This window comes from Corvus kubaryi, unplaced genomic scaffold, assembly GCF_017639235.1.
Source record: "Corvus kubaryi isolate FWS band 111438036 unplaced genomic scaffold, C.kubaryi_AGA036_p1.0 133, whole genome shotgun sequence".
Taxonomy (NCBI): Eukaryota; Metazoa; Chordata; class Aves; order Passeriformes; family Corvidae; genus Corvus; species Corvus kubaryi.
This window is the reverse complement of record NW_024580667.1, coordinates 16,565,423-16,582,612: the sequence shown is the minus strand read 5'-3', so window position 1 is coordinate 16,582,612 and position 17,190 is coordinate 16,565,423. Positions and strand designations below refer to the sequence as shown.

Sequence of the window (17,190 nt, the reverse complement as noted above, 5' to 3'; positions counted from 1 at the left end):
TTCTGTCTAAGACAAGGAACATATTTGTTATTTTCAAAGTATTTTTCGTAATCAACAAAACTTCTGATGTAGTCTGTTATACCTTTGTGCTCAAATATGCCTTTAAATATGATATTTGAGAAGAACATACTGGCATTCCTTGGAAATGGTTCTATCTGAATGAAATTGTGTACTCCAAATAATAGTAAGTAAAAATTTGGCTTGCACTAGTACTATGGCAACCCAGTTGTTAATCAGTAATAAAACATATGCCTCTGGGGATGACTGACACCAAAGCAAGAAGGCAACTTGTTTGTAGTTCGTTAGTATGTTAGTTTAGATGTTACTTCACATTTAGTTAGAAATCATCTCATTATTGGCTGTATCATCCCGTTTCTCCTCTGTTACAATCTTCCTTCACTGCCGGCTAGTTGTCAGATTGGATGTCTCCTAGAGGGTACCTACAGAAGAGGAAATCTTGTTTTTGAGAACATAGACTCTTCAAGAATCTGAGAAAATGGAGCTAATGCTAGGCTGTCTTTCAGGGTATTAGGCAGATGGTGCCTTTGGGGTGTCATTTTTCAGATGCATGGTGGATGGGATTATTGAATTCTGAAATTAATTACCAAAAGGAATGGAGGAGCATTTTCCCATTTGCAGTACGCAGTCCAAGACAAGTACACTGTAGAAATTGTTTTATCAGGTATAGGCTTTTTGTAAGGAAAACAAAATTACATAATTGTCTGAATCGTTTCACTGAACTGTTGTAAGTGACGTGTGAGTAGTAAAGAGATGGAGTTTTTACCCATGTGTGATGATGGAGACAGAAGAAGCAGCAGCTAGAGGAGAACTCTGGAGGTGCAGCAATGCACTTGTATAGGAACCTAGGTGTTAACTATAAGACCATACACGAACTTCTGAGGAGGGAAGTGCTAATGCCCTAAAATAGAAATTGCTGTAGAAACACTGCAGTAGGAGTTGCAACATAAATGCGCTTTCTACAACTGCTTCAAGGATCAGGTGGTTTTTTTGTACAAGTATTTAAAATGCACTAATGGTGTACGTGCTGGGTAACACATCACAGTACAGGGAATGTAATCTGAATTGCTTCTAATAAAGCTATTCATAAAATAGCTGTATCAAGTAGCAAAATATTTCAATTAAAACACTCTTTGTCTTTTAGACTTGGATAAAGTTGAAAAGCTTTGACCATTTATCAGTGATTCAATTTGCTAACCCTTGATTTCCAGGTTAATAAGTTATTGAAAGGGCTTATTTATCTTCTCCGCTTTTAGCAATAGATTTTTTATTATGTTATTACTTAAAGCATAGAGGTTTCTTTAGTGAGTCCAGTAAGGAAGACTAATTATCCCTTTCTTTATTGTGATGAGAGTGTTTTTAACTTGTTTCTTCCTTTTTTTTTTCCTTCTCTCCTTGCTCTTCAACTCTGCAAGTTTGGATTTGATGACAAAACAAGACTTGTAGACAAAGTAAGGCTGAACTGGCAATATGAAGAGGCCAAGAAAAGGTAATTAAAGAGAAATCTATTGGGTTTTATATTTACTTTTGTGGTTAAAGTTTTCAAAGCGGAACTACCTCCTAGCTGAAATATCTTTGGGAAGACTAATTTGCTCGCTATTGAGTAGTTCACAGATAATGAAAGTTTAGGTAAACATAAGACTTTATCATAAGATTATTATATTTATTTGCAGAGATAAAGCTAAATGTCAGCCCTGTTCTATACTTGTATAAACACAAAATTGTAGTGGTTCAATTAAACTGTTTTAGATTTTTTCACCCTCGTTCTCAAACCTAGGTATAAACAGTCTTTAAATTTCCACTTATCAGCCTGGTCTGTCAGTATATCCAAAGCTTTGCATACCTGTGTCTTAAGTTCAGTGTACTGAAGCCATGAAGAAGAAAGAATGCAGAACTTCATGTGAGATAAATGAAGATGTTCAGAGCTGAACAAAAGGGTACATAAAAATAAATGTTGAAATTGGAAAAAAAGTCTTGATAAAAATGATAAAAAATATTACTTGAAATAGATTGATTCTTCACTAAGTCCTTTGGTCTAATTGCTTATTGTAAGTATTTCTCTTGTGGAGGCCAGTCTTGCAGTGTTTTTTCATGGGTTTATAGTAAAGTTTTAAAAGTACTATCTACTTAAGTAGTTTAGCCGGTCCTCATTGAACCTCATTGTTTTCAAACTATTTGTCACATATTCAGGACAATAGTTTGGGTACAGATGATGACTTGAACTCAGTAAATTAATGCACTTATAATTATTTTGATTTGTGCTAGTAGAATATTCTGTTACTGAATTTGACAGTCACTTAAAAGAGTTAATATTAACTTTAAAAACCATAGTTTTAAAATTTTTATAAATTAGGATTTTTTTCTTTCCAATGCGTTCTATTCTACCAGTTTTTTACATCTCTCATAAGAACAGTTAAAAAAGAAGTTCAATTCTCTTGCTTGTTTTTTTCATATCAAGGTGACTTTTTTTGTGGGGGAATCTGTGATGTCTTGGCAGGAATAGGAAGTTTGTAGGCAGTTCACCATTTTGTTGTTCTTGGAAAATTTACCCACATTTGGACACAATACAGGCTTCAAAAAATTAGGTTGGTACAAGCAAGTTAGGTAAACACAGCTAAATCTTCAGGATTTGTAACTTGAATGGAAGTCTGCATTGTACATATTGCGTGTAAATAGCAGTGACTATTACCTAATAAAGGTTAAATAATTGGGGAAAAAAGAACAGAACAAAAATGTGTCAGTGTCCTGTTTGCTCACAGGCTAACTTAGCACTTAATAGTCCAATGATAATTTAGTGAATTACAGTTGCTGAAAGAAGAATGATAGAATTTAGTTTTATACTGTTTAGTTTAACAGAGCCACTGATGCTGTGATAGTTGTATTAAAATGGTTTCAGTTCAGCTTTCTGACATACCTTTCCTGTGTTTTTCAAAACAATTCTCTTCTTGTGTGTTTATTACAGGGAAAAGAGGGAGTAGTGTTTTTTTGGAGGGGTGGTGTTGAGTTTTTATGGGTTAATTTTTTTTTAGTAGCAAAGCATTTCTCAGCTGGAAATGCCGAATATTTGTTTCTGCATGGAATGCAGTATTTTGAACATCAGAAGTGAGCTGGTGTTTGATCTTAATGAAGTGTAGAAAATCTGGGTAACTAACCTTCCAACTAGAGAATGGTAATTGCAGTAAGAGTAGTTTTGCTTTCCCAGGATAGCAGCTCTGACAATGGTCTGTTATTTAGCAAAAGCATGTTAGTTGCTTTAAAAGAGTAGCCTTATTCTGCCCAGTATGTTGTACGGAAGTAATCAGCTTTCGGCTTTTGAGTGGAACTGCACAAAGCTCATTGCCCCTACCAGTTATCTCTGTGGTTGCATTCTTCATTTATCATGCATTCCTTCCCCTTAGTTTGCTGGCATTTCTGTAGGGCTTTTGTCTCTGCTAAATATCTTTGTGTTCATTCTCCCTTGGCTGGTGAAATATCTACTGTTACTGCACAGTGTGGGTGACGGAATGTGCTGCGATGGATTAAATCTACAAAGTAGAAAATTAAAATGCTACAGTATGTCACAACTGTAAGGCAGTATATTGTGACTGCTTGCTTGTTAAGCGGGTGTGGTAACATACTGCAAATAAATACAACAGACAAACTTTTAGCAGGAGACTTTTAAAATGCACTCTAGGAGAAAAGTTTATTTTCTCCTAAGATATAAAAGTTATCTTTTAAACATAAGAAAAAGTTATCCTTTCCCTGAAAGGAAAGCAGGAAAAAAGCCCCACAAACTGAAGGACAGAGTGTTTTAGTTGCTCTTGTGAATCTAGCCAGATATAAGCAGAATATCTGATAGATGTAGTAAAAAGTCTTTAAAAATTAAAATATGTTCTCTGTATCTGGAATCTAAGCAAGGAAATGTGGTGCTGGGATTTTTGAATGAACTATCCTGAGGAATTCAGGAGATGAGACTCAGTGATTGCAGAAGAGTTGGCTTGCACTCCCAAAATATCTCTCCTCCCTCATAAAGGATAATTTAATTTTAATTCCTGCTTCAAAAATCTCTCTGACTGCTGAATGGTTTGGCCTTTGCATAAATTAAGACATTCACATAGCTTTCCCCCCCATCACTTTCCCACTGGAAGGAAGTTGGATGATTTGCAATTAATTTTTCCCATGGGTATTTCAGATGTTGTACACTGTGGGTTCTGACATTTCCAGCATGCTGGGGAAGATATCCTCTCCCCTGTTTCTGATCCAGGCTCTTGGAGGAGTCTGGTAAATTCTACTTTTTAGCTCACCAAACATGCTGAAAGGAGGCTCAATCACTTTTCTTCCGCTCTGTACTCTTCCCCCTCCCGCATTATTTCTAGATAAACTGTACTTTATTTCCATGAAATTTCTTCTCTCAGATCTGCCAGTGTGGCCCTCCAGAGATGCAGGAGGGGGAGGGAGGACGGTCTTTTTGAACAGACAGCCCCAAGCTGCCTGGGTAAATAGGGTTTTTAGTTTCAGTTGCTATTTCAGTGAGACCACCTCCCATGAAAGCATTTGCACACTGGAAAGTGTACCCCTCAAGCACTTTCCTGAATAGGCTGCTTCATAGCACGAGAAATCAAAAGCAAATTGTTTTTCTTTGATAACTCTTAAGTTGTGCCGTTCAGTATAATGACTACATGAAGTATATTAGCAAATGTTCATGAAATGTCATTGCTGCAGTGCCTCATATCCTGTGAAGTGTGTTAATCAGTAGACGAAAAATAATCCCTCCAATAAGCAACAAAAGTTTTAGCTGTGGGTTTTTGGTTTGTTTTTGTTTTTTTAATAGTTCAGTCTGATGGTAGCTAACTGTAATGAACTAATACATTCAAACATCTTCAACCAGTTTACCTAGTTTGGGTGCAAAAGCAGTAATTTATTTGCATCTTCCATAAATTTGAATTCAAAGATGTTATTTTTCCATTAATTTCTTAGAGGCATGCAATGGATGTCAAGAGATTTATTTTAGCCTTGAAAAAACTCTTCCGCAGATATTCTTAATATTTCCACATTTAAGTATGTTACTTCCTTCTGCTCATTATAGTTTGTTGCAAACTTGTCTCATTTCCAAAATTAAATTTCAGTTTAAAATCACTAGCATAACCAGAAGTGTGTCAGTGCAATTTGTACTTATAGTGACAAAATACATGTTGAATGGATATTGATAGCAACATTCCAGTACTAATACAACAACAAAGTCAAGTGTTTTCCTTTTAAAGTTTATCTTGTATAGGCAGGTTTCAAGATTTAATTACCTAATCTCCAGTGAAATTCAGTGGATTTGTATGCTTTATTCTGCTGAACTAATCTGAAAATCTGATTTAAGGATGAAGTAATTTGTTTGATATCACATAAATTCCTGGCTCAGCCAAACCTAAATCTTCCAGTGTTGGTTTTTAAACATAAAACATTTTCTTTGGGTTATAAAGAGAGCTTAGATGTGCTTTTGAACTTCTTTAAAGTTTTATACTATTTCACCTGTGCATTTGGGAAAACTTGCTTTTAGCAGATTTTTGCAATTTTCCTAAAATCTGCAAAATGCCAGTGGACTCTAATGGTTTCATGAGTTTGCTAAGCCAATTTAAGACCTCGTTGTTATTGAACAAATTGGGTTGTCAGGAAGGCTGGGTATTCTACAGAGCATACTTGTGTTGTCTGCCAAAGCCACAGTGGCACATACTTGCAGGAACAGCCAAAATAGACACGGTGGAGAAATTTTGTGTGCATTTGGCCGAGTTCCCCAGCTTCTTGTTCTTTCCATTTCTTTCTTCATCTTTCTCTGGTGTTCCCTCTTTGAATATAAATCATAACCCACACTCAAGAGGGACAGTAAATACCAGAAATTGCCAAGTTCTTACACCCTTCATTATGTCTTTAGTCCCACAGCCACCTCCTTTGGGTATTGCATGTGAGAGATAGTCCCTGTTACCTGAAGTGTCAGAGAACTGGGTCCAATATAAGCCTGGGGAAGAGTTAAGCAGGGCTGATTTATGTGATCTTAGCCACTGTTCTCCTTCGAATAGGAACTGGAATATTTGCTTTATTTTATCCCCATTGGTCTTCCCATACCACAGGTAACAAAGGCCCCAGTCCTAGAGTGATGTGGTATGTCAGCCAAAAGCCTAGGCATTTAAATGGAGAGGAGTATTGTTTGGTTTCCTTTTTTTCTCCTTGTAAAATTCAAACCATGTTAAATTTGAAGAGCAATTGCCAGCTCTGGGATACCCATAATTTGTCCATTTTATGCGCATGAGTTAATACCTGTGAACCTGGTTCAGAGCATTTCCCTCCCCAAGACACCTGTCTTGTTCATAGTCCAAGTAAGGATCTTACATGGGGTAAATTGTAATTGTAGATTACTCATCTCACAGAAAGTGATTTTTACTCACTTCTCATGCTGTATTTGATAAATACCCTCTTGAGTTCAGCAGTATAACTTCATTAGTGCTAGGTTCAGATATCACCCTTGAAAGTGATTTTCTATACATTGACAAAGTCTTCAAGGTTCCTCAGGTATTTTTCAGTGACGGAAGGGTTGCCCTGTTTTGTCAAGGGGAGAGAGAGCTGTGTAGAGCAATAATGATTCAGACATGCTACTAAATTTAATTAAATTGTGTCTAATTAAATTTTGGAAATACATGCTTTTTTCCCCCCTTATGATGTAGTTTGTGTAGTAAACTACTGACTCTGCTGATCTCCATCCTCATGCTGTGTCTGCATTATTATGAGTGAGACATCATTCTAGATACATTGGTATGGCCATTTCAGAGCAAATGTGCCATTTCAAGTCAGTGTTTGCTTAAGATCATCGTCAGGTTAAACCTTTGTCATCCCATCTGTGCTGCTCCCTTACCAGGAACTGTTATGTTCATCTCCATTCGAAATTTTTAAATACTGAATTAAGCAGCAAGTCGGCCTGCCTACCTAGGGAACCAGTCATTTGATACCACCTACTCCAGTGTGGAATGCAAGCTCCTCAGCACTTGTTATGCAAGGATGGGAATGGGCAAAATGCCTGGAATGTTGATAGCTCAAAATTAACTGTTTTTTCCATAGGAATATGTTAAATTGCTGGATCAGTAGGGACCTCAGTATCTGGCATTAGGCCGGATAAAAGCACTCCTTTGCAGTGACTACAGTTAAAAGAGTATCTTAAAACTACTCAGTAGGAAGGAAAAATGCATTTGAAAAGCAGAGGCTTCATAAAGGATCCTAAATATTTCTTTTTCCACTTTAGGTTGCAATCTATCTCAAGTCATTGATTTATTTAAGTGGATGTTTTAAGGCAGGTTAATATATGCACTGAGTTTGAAAACAGCCATTTTCTTCTAACAAATCAGCAGTGAGAGTGGCTAGTGTGGTACAGGCATAAAGTCTGGCATAGGCAAGCATAGTGAAATGGCTTATTTCTGTGTTTACTGTGATTGGAAGAAAAGTTCATGTTTGAGGAGACAGATTGCAATTATGGAACATAACTAAGAGGATTTTTTATTAAGTTCTGAGCATAACTAAACATGACTACTCAGATTTTTTTCTTAGTTTTGAGTGAATGAGACCCTAAAAGCCTTAAGGTTGTCTTCTAGCCCAGGAGATAAATATTAAAAAGTTTGTCACTGGTAGGTTTTTGGAACAACTTACCGTACAGAAGGATTCCTCAGTGGAAAGCAAGCAACAAAATTGCCCCAAAACTTCAGTTCATGTGCAGGAAATAGAGGTTGCAGAAAACTGGCTTATTGGTGCTTCAGCAGATACCTATATTATATAGTGTTTTGTGCCTGCTTTTTTTCTGAGTAAAGGGAAAACTGTAGAAACAAGAAGAGCTAGCTGAAAGAGCTAGCTAAGAGTGTCAAGGGAATCAAAAGTAAATACCTAATCAGATTTTGGAACTCTTCAGTGATACAAACCTTGTCCACAGCAGTACTTTTCCCCCTTTAATAACAGCATAATTAAGTTATTGTATGAGAACTTCCTACTTTGAAAGCATCACCGTAACAGAAATTAAAGGGAAAAGCAAACTTTAAGCTGGAATGTCATACACAAAGGAAGTTACATGCTCTCAGCAAGCTCAAGTGTCTAAATTAAAACCTCTTGTATTTAGTGGGGGTGGTGTTTTACTCCCCAGTCAAGTGGAATCATTGATTTGCTAGCACTGAAAGAGGGGGATCTCTCTTCCCTGATGATACTTCTCTCTTCCTTGTTGCCTTTATTAGTGTTCATTTGCACCTGTGATCTGCTTCTTAACAAGCTCACCCTGCAATGTAAAAATAACTAGCAAAACAATTGTGAGTGTTAAAATGAAGGAAAGGGTCAGTGCTTCAGCTGTCTTATGAAGAAACACAGAGACTTCAGATGAATCTCATCTTCTTTGGTCTGTAAGCTGTGTAAAAGCTTATGAACACAATCACTCAAATAGTCCAGGCTCATCTGATTCACACTCGCTTGCCAAGCTATGATAACTCAATTGTACTGGAATTCTGTGATTCTGTTGAAGGGATCTTGAGTCCTTATTTGTTTTATTTGGCACTGAACACCTGAAAATCAAGCTGTATGTGTTCAGGAGTGTTTACTGAATCTTTAACAGCAGAGCAGCCTGGATAGGGGAGAGAAGGGATCCTGACCCTGCTTGTGCTCTTCCTGGCCCTGACATTTGGTCAATGGTGCAAGGTGTTCTTCAGAAAGGTGCATCTGGAATTCATGCACAATGGCTGAAGTGTGATATATGTAGGCTGTATGGATTGATTCACAATGGTGCTTTCAGTAGCTATTGGCAGGAAGTTGGTTATTAATGCAAGGAGGAGGAAATGGTATTGAAGGGCTTGATAAAGTATTCTGCTTTAGACAAAAATATGACATAATACCTAATTTCTTTACTTGCTGTAAATGAAATCGAAGGTGGGGGGGGGGAATGACAGTGAATTTCCTATTCATATATGAATGCAGTCTTTTGCAGCACTGCAAAATGACTTATATTGATAGCTTATTTCCCTTCCCCTGATAAGAAGATGGCCAAATACTTCTGAGATGTCAGTATGAGATAAACCTTATTGCATGAGGTTTTGTTTTCAGATGGGGGAAACCCTGCTCTTGTCATGTCTATGCCTTTTCTTTTACTCACATGTTATCACACTGTGGATCTTCTCTTTGTGTGTTACGTGCTTTTACCTTTCTTTGTTTGTTATTAATTTTCTTTCTTACCAGATATTTTTGAAAAAGATAATTTTAACCAAAACCAATGAACTATATATCCCACTTCTATGGCTGGCTTAAACACGCCTTTATTTATTTAGAGGGTAGTAATCTTTTAGAGGTACTGATCTTTGTTTGAATGCTACCATTTCAAAGTGAAGATGAAAGTGAGGTGTAAACTGCAGAAATGTTGTACAGTTCTTGAGTTTCAAATGTTCAAAAATCAGAAAGCTAGATTTTCTGTTATAATTTTGACTGTTACATTCTAAAGTGTCTAAATTGTCGCTGCAAGACAAACATAAATACCGATCAATAAGTGTTCTCCCTCTTATGCCAAAAGAAACATTTGTGAAATGTCTAGCTTTAGTGTTCTTGGTAATACTGATAAGAGTTCAAAATTCGTTTTTAAAAGAACATTTTGTTAAAATGTCAGCTGTGGAATTATTCTTAAAACTGTTGTTTCATGTAATGGTTCAGCATATTGAGATACAGGAAACTACTTTTAACTATAAAGCATGCTACAGAAAAAAGATCAAGTTAGCTTATTTAATTGCATATTTTTATGACAGATTCATCTAAAGCCACTTGTATTTTGTAACCAGTAAATCTTGTCTTTCTTTTCTGCATTTTTACATATATTTATCCTCTTTTAAAGAGTTTCGAATATACAACAGCAGCTGGCCTTGTTAGATAATGAATCCTGGCCAGGAATGGCTGAAGCGGACAGGGACCGTCTTCAGCTCATCAAAGAGAAGGAGGCTCTTCTTCAGGAGTTGCAGCTCATCAGTCAGCAGAGACGATCCCCAGAAGATGTTGCACGTTTGGAGGAAGAAAAAAGACGCTTGGAGGATGAAATTCAGCGAGCTCGAGCAACGTCTGCTCATGGGGCCACTGAAAGGTTTGGGAACTTGAACTGTTTTCTTCTCTATTGTGAGATCCATATAGGTAGCTTGAAAAGGAAGTGTAGGGAATTTCATTGTGTTTAAGGAAAAAGTAGGTTACTACAGAAATTTACTTTCAGAAAAAGAGGAGACTGCTCCTGACTGTCACTGTTCAATTCTGTTTGTCTTGAACTTTTCTGAAGCAGAGTTGAGGTGATGTTGACAAGTTAGTTTTCCTTTCATTCACCTAAAAAGTCTGAATAGGAAGAAGAAATCTGAATAGAATCCCAAAAGATGCTTGGAATAGGTCTGAGTGATACTGTCTGATAATAGAGACCTGAATAACATTACCTGGATATTGAAAGATTTTTCTGTTACTTGCAGTGGAGTAGTACTCATCTCCAAAAGCATCAAAACGAAGATTGTTTGCTATATTTAGTTTCTGCCTTTCAACAGGAAAGTTAAATGATTATGTTTTTGCTTTTATATACAATATTTCCTTTTCATTTGCAATCTCAGCAGTGGGAACACATCCCAATTCTGACATTCAAAGAACACAGTAAGCAGAGTCATTCTTGAAAACTTAAAAATCAAGTTATATGTAAAATAAACAACCCCAAAAACATATTAGTGGAAACACTATGTTTATTTCAAAGTTGCCCAGCTTTTCCTGTAGCCAGAGAAAAGGACAAAACCTCTTTATCTCTTTTTACCATAGACTGCTTCCAGTGAAAGCAAGAAACTACTTGTTCTTGCTTCTCTTAAATAGTGGTAAAACCTCAGCTTTGACACTTCAGCAAAAACCTACATGAACCGGCTTTGATGTGATCTGTGTAAAGGTTAATCTTTACACATTTAAGACACTTTAAAAATACTTGAAAGTGCTTTCCATATACAGAATTTGACAACTTCAGTTTCTTTGAAAGGGCTTACTTCAGACAGTAAATTCAGGCAATAAATAGAAAATTCACAGCCAACCTACAGGTCAGTGTAATGTATTTTGCAATTTTTGCAATATCGTTACATTGGCTTTCCAGCTTAAACTGACAGAAAAGGGAGTTCACTTTACACTGTGGTCTAGTAAGTTTTATTTGTTGTTTTTGGGCTCTCATGTTAGGTAGTGCATACTGTGTTGGCAAGAAGGCCAAGCTATTTTTCCATGGAGTTCATGCTGTAGAAACCAGCATTCCAGTGTGGTACTTGATACTTCAAATGCTAGCAGAAAGTTGAGCAGAAGTTAGAGTAATACTGATGGGCTCTCTATTTTTGTATAAAAAATTGGAGGAAAACTTAACTATTGGTAGCCCTAATTTTTTGTTTGTTTTAGACTCAGCAATAACCAAAAATATTCCTCATTCTGCTTTTGCACTTCGTTCTAGTTGTGAAATACAAAGGTGTTTCTTTCTTAAATAATTAGTACATCTGTTGCTGAGTTTTAAAGGCACTGAGTTATGTACAGATCAAAATGAACTTAAAATCTCTATGACAGAGGTGGGTGTTTTATTGTTGAGGTTGTTTTGTTTTGTTTTTGTTATAGTGTTACATTTAGTAAGATTGGCTGACAGCCTTAGTTGGAGGCACATCTTACCCTTTAGAGCAGGTACCTACCCTGCAGCATCTATCACTGTGGAGTGTAGGTTCCTAAGTTTGTTTTTTACAGTAGATGGTGTGAATATCTCTGCTTTCCCTTGCAAGCTTTTGAATCAGTTAAGTTTCTTATGTCCATTTGTCCTTTTCTTTTGGTTCCTGTGTGCAGTGCCTATATGGTGCAAGTTTGCATAGCTGAGCTGCAGCTTTCCTCCTGCTACTTGGTTAACCTGGCCTGGGGAGCACTGAGGCATGAGAAAAGCCTGAGAGCTGCTGTTTTATCCAGGAGAACTCCCTTTCTGATGATTTTTAAACCCTTTTCATTAACATGTTGAATTCTAACATCTGTCTTCACAGCTGAGGAAGATCTGAGGCACTCTAATAAGTTTGATCTGCTTTCTCCAAACTGTCTGTCAGAATCCCCATTTCCAGCCACCTTATGATGTAGGACTGGAGCTGTAACTTTCCTGGACATACAAAATATACAACTCAAACCAGAATACGACCCTGATACTATCTTGAAGTTCAGTGGTTGGGCTTGGAAAAACAAAACATCAGGAATATAATTCTGGATCCAGAAAAAGAATCCAGTAGATATAATCTATTATTTGAAATTCTAATGATGTCAGAATACAGAATTTAAGATATCTTAGAGGTGTATGAGATTGACAGCATTAAAGTTATATTCCATTTGTGTTGTGGCAGTGGTACTGAGTAATTCAGCTTCTTGTTACTAGAATGGGCAAAAAATAAGTTTCAGCATGAGATTTTTCTTACAATGTAGTAGTGAAAATGCCTGCTTAAATATAATGACAAATATATGCACCTAAAACACATAGACTAAGAGCTTAAATTTGACATTGGTGGTTATGCTTAACAGAAGTCCTTCAAAAATTGTCTTTTTATCTTTGAAACTTTGCACTAATTATCTTGGATAATAGGGCTATTTGGAATTTTTTTTTTGTGACAAGGTAAAAGGTCATAGTATTTTAATGGCAGAATCAGATTGATGCAAGGGAAAAAAAGAATCTTGTAGAGTCTGATATTTTTACCTAGGGCTTTTTGACTTTGCTAATTGCTGTAATATATTTTCAGCATCATGGCTCTTACACTGTGCTTCAGTTACTTTTCTTGTCTGGGAATTCTCCTGGAGTCTTGGTTCTTGTGTTCTTGCTGAAATTGCCATTGCTGCATATGAGCAGCATAAATTAAAACTTTTCATTAAACAGTGCAACTTTTTTTTAACATTCAAAACTTCAATGCATTGATGTTTTTATGCGCTTGGGAAGCTCCTAGCGCATTTTGAACACTACTGTGATGAAGAAAATAGTAATATGTATCTGTTTAATTATAGGATACTGTTACAGGAGAAGAGAAATTGTTTGCTTATGCAACTAGAAGAAGCTACACGTTTAACCTCATATTTACACTCCCAGTTAAAAAGGTAAGTTATGTAAAACCAGCAGGTTTTGAAGTAACTACAGCAGAGAACAATAATAATAATGTATGAAGTTTACCTTTTTATACTTTTATGTATGTGTGCCAAGTAAATGAATTTTTTACTACATTTATACAATTTGCTCTGTAGAATGTGATGATTTGGATGGAGTTTTATAAATAGTATTAGTGACAACTGTTTGGGCTACATTATTAAGTGTATTTGGGAATTTTATATGTTCCCGTACTTTCTGAAAAGGAGATAAGTTCTTAAAATCTGTTGTAATGTTGTTACAGTTTTACTAATGGGAAGATAGCATTCTTTTAAGTTCTGTGAATTGTTAATATTCTGATACCTTCAAAGGTAGGAGGTTTTGATGAGATGACAAAATTTTGCTATTTAAATACAAGAATGTGTTAAGACCCACACAGAAGTCCAGAATGCTTTGCATATTCACACTCACAGCTGCCTTTTGAGATGCAGCTCTTGGGAATTCCTCAGTTTAACACCGCACCAGCATCAAAAGCTCAGTTCCTGCTGAGTTCCTGTCTCACTTCATCTCTCTCTGGCACTAATATTCTTCTCCCCCTTAACTGAGAATGGTAAGAGGAGCTGGAATAGGATTCATCCTAGAGTCTTTTTATTTTGCATTGAAAAAACCTGTGAGAGTGACGCTTACACAGCAGTTTGTTAGAACTTTGCAAATCCCTTTGCACTTCTTCTCCCTGGATTGTTTATGACCAATCATTTATGTAAATTTGAACTGGATCATGGTAATCTGTCATTCCTGGCTTTACATTGAGTCTGCTGATCCAGAGCCTGCTCTGGCCTCTCTTCTGCCAAATCACAGCTGCTTACATGTTGGAGGAAAGAGCAGGCTCATCCTGTTAGACTGTTGTCTTCAGGCACCAAAGCACTTAGCCCTGATTTGGTTGTCACATGTGCTGCTCCGGTCATGGTTGTGCCTGAGACCAAGGCAAGAGACATGAGCTAGACTTTAAAATGCCAAATCATCTTTCCATGTCACCATACTGAATACATGTGAAATTGCTTTTGTAATCTGGATTAGTGTTTTAATGTCTGCATTGGTGGTTCTGATTATATTTGAAAAGGCATTTTTGTGTTTTCTCTGTCTTTGCATGTCATAGTCTGTCAGCTAGCACCCTCACCATGTCCTCTGGCAGCAGCAGGGGATCCCTGGCCTCCAGTCGAGGATCCTTGGCCTCCAGCAGAGGCTCCCTCAGCTCAGTCAGCTTTACGGACATCTATGGCCTTCCCCAGTACGACAAATCTGACAGCGTTACAGACTACGGGCAGCACTTGCGCTTTGACATCATTCCCTTCGAGTCTCTCACAAAGGATGTGCCATACGCTGATCCCATCGGACACTCGAATTTCAATAAGCAGCGGAGGTCTCTGGATACCCCGCAGTCCCTGGCATCCCTCTCATCGCGGTCCTCCTTGTCATCGTTGTCCCCTCCAAGCTCGCCTCTGGACACCCCATTTCTCTCTGCGTCACGAGATTCTCCGTTGGCTCAGATGTCAGAAGGTTTTGAGGAGATGGCAGGCATAGGAGCCCTGGAAATGCTCAGGGCTCCGACCACAGCCTTGGGTGATGATGATGCACAAGGCACGAGTTCATCTCAGACGTCCGCTTACCCTCTCGACAGTGAAGGGCTGAGAGAAATGGGACCACACCTGACTGCTATCCAGACTGGTGGAGGTGAGTTTATGGGTATTACTATTTTGTCACATTGTCTTAGAAAATGTCACACAGACCTAAGCATGCCAGCACAGTAGAGATTGTTCCTCAGTTAAGCTTATTTACTTCCATCAGTCAAAAACTGCATGGTCGATGTTATCTGTTAAAAGCCTGACCAAAACACAGGAAAATCCCCCAAGCCCAAACTCTAATTTTAGGGCAAAGAGGTGAAATAATAGAGAAATCCTTGTCAATAGATCTTAAAACAGTGGTGAATTGACTGGAAGAAAGGGAATAGAATATAGACTTACATTGGAGTGTAGCCTATCAAGGACCTAGCAAGAATGAGTAAGGTGTTAGAAAAAGTATGGGTTAATTGCTTCTGAGGGCCCCAGTTGTGCTGATGTTGCCTTTATTCTGATAATGTAAAGCAACACAAACCCAGGAGAGATAGGAAACAACCAATAACCACCCCCTACAAAAAACCCAAACACAAAATATGAGGTGATGCTGCTGACAGTGCTTGAAGGCTGGCTGACTCCATGCTGAATTTGTACATATTCCAGACCAGATTTCCTTGTCCAAGTTCTGTGATGGAGCAGAAGCCACAGTGGCATGGCTGTCAGGAGTGCGTGGTACAATCATGAGTAGGTGCTTCGTCAGCAAAGGAGCATCTTTTGTAGGGAATGTGCGAGACATTGGGTATCTGTTTGGCTGGTTGTGTCTGAGCAGCTGTGTGTGCTGTGATCTCAGAGGAGTGATGGGTGCAGTTAGCACAGCACACACACTATTGAGTTTTCCTTTCCTGCTGGACTGTCAGATTGATGGACTTACTTTAGCTTGCATTGGCAGAAGCTTCTGAAGCACTGCAGTTGAGAAACATAAATTAGAGAAATCAAAAGAGGAAACAGAAAACCTGAAAAAATGAAACAAAATTAAAAGCCTGAGCATACAGGAACGCGACAGATGTATTTTCCTGTTTTGATCAACCAAATGGAGAACTGCTCTTAGTATGAAAAAGAAAATCATGATAACATTTTTGTGTGTTGACTTGCTCTTTTTTTTAATAAAACCATACTAGTAAAGAAAGATATTTAGAGTTTATCTTACTGTTAAATTTTGTGATTCCCATCCAATTTCTATATCCAGAATTGTGTGTTAGCAGTTGTGTAGAATGTTGCATTCGGGACTCATGCCATCAGGAGTAATACAAACTATAGCCAGAGATTGGATCATATTATCATACCAGAATCTTATTTGTCAAGTGATAATACAAATGAACATGGACAGTATTTACGGAAAACCTTTCAGGTTTTCATATTAAAAAAGAAAACATTGCCACAGTGCTAAAAAGCCTGTATTGTTCAAAAGCATTTAAGTCTAGACTCACCTACTTTTCTTAATACAGCTAGCACTGCCAGAAGATACTGCAGCAGAATTTACTTTTACTAGCTGTAAACATTTCTAGTGCCGTTATTGTAGCTTTCAGACCAAAATAAACAGAATTCCAGAGACCGGTGTGAAAACTTGTGCTTAAATTAGTGCTGTGAAGAGGCTTCCTGAGGTTTTCTTTAAACCTCAAATCAGACCACAGCATGTCTTCACCCATTGTGGTAAGTGAAAAAATCTAAGTAGTTCATTTATAGCTTGTATGTGTTTCCTAGAAGTGAAAGCCTGGTGTGAGGGCCTAGGCAGCAATACAGGATGAAGGGCAACTTCCTGCTTTGATTTTCCTTTTCTCTGTTCTCTGCTGTGTTTCTACACATTTCACATTTCTCTGAAAACCTCTGTGCTTAACTTGCTGTCAGTGCTGCGGTGTCCAGCTCCTAGTCCAGAGGTTACAACTTTTCTCTGTGTACAACAGAGTATATTGTGTTGCTTTTTGAGGAAGAATATATGATTAAAAGGTGGCCAGGCTGCCTTCTTTTGAGACTTTTTTATTTTTAATATTTGCATTTGGAAACAATTACTTAAAATTAACCTTTCTGATTTTTGACTACTTTGAGTTCCACACTCACTAGCCGGTGGTTTGGAATTGTAATGCAGTTGTTTGCAAGTAGCAGTTGGAAGTTTTGAAAGTATGTTGGTTTTGTACTCTTTTCCTGGAAGAATTGAATGGAGCATCCAGCTTGTATGCCAGAGTTGGGAGCTTGCAGATACCGGGGGTTTTGGATTTCTCTGAGGTAGCATGCAGTGTGCCCTGCTGCTGCCACCCGATGGCCTGGCAGCAGAGTGCCATGCTGCAAAAACAGGAGGCCTTGGTTCTGGCAAACCTTGGCCTGTTCCTTCACTAGACAAAGCATGAGGTCATTTTGGTAATTTGCAAATAATGGGGGCTTGGAGGATTAACACTGAAT

The 17,190-nt window shown here is 37.7% G+C and overlaps 1 protein-coding gene across 3 annotated transcripts in view; it reads left to right on the top strand.

Moving 5' to 3' along the window:
- The window catches only part of WWC3 (WWC family member 3), a 102,670-nt gene that overhangs the window by 63,630 nt on the left and 21,850 nt on the right, over positions 1-17,190 (top strand). For all 3 annotated transcript variants that reach the window (XM_042037967.1, XM_042037958.1, XM_042037951.1), the window contains exons 8-11: positions 1,434-1,507; positions 9,881-10,123; positions 13,048-13,137; positions 14,280-14,854. In XM_042037967.1, coding sequence (XP_041893901.1) covers positions 1,434-1,507; positions 9,881-10,123; positions 13,048-13,137; positions 14,280-14,854 — 982 coding nt within the window. The remainder of the gene's footprint in view (positions 1-1,433; positions 1,508-9,880; positions 10,124-13,047; positions 13,138-14,279; positions 14,855-17,190) is intronic.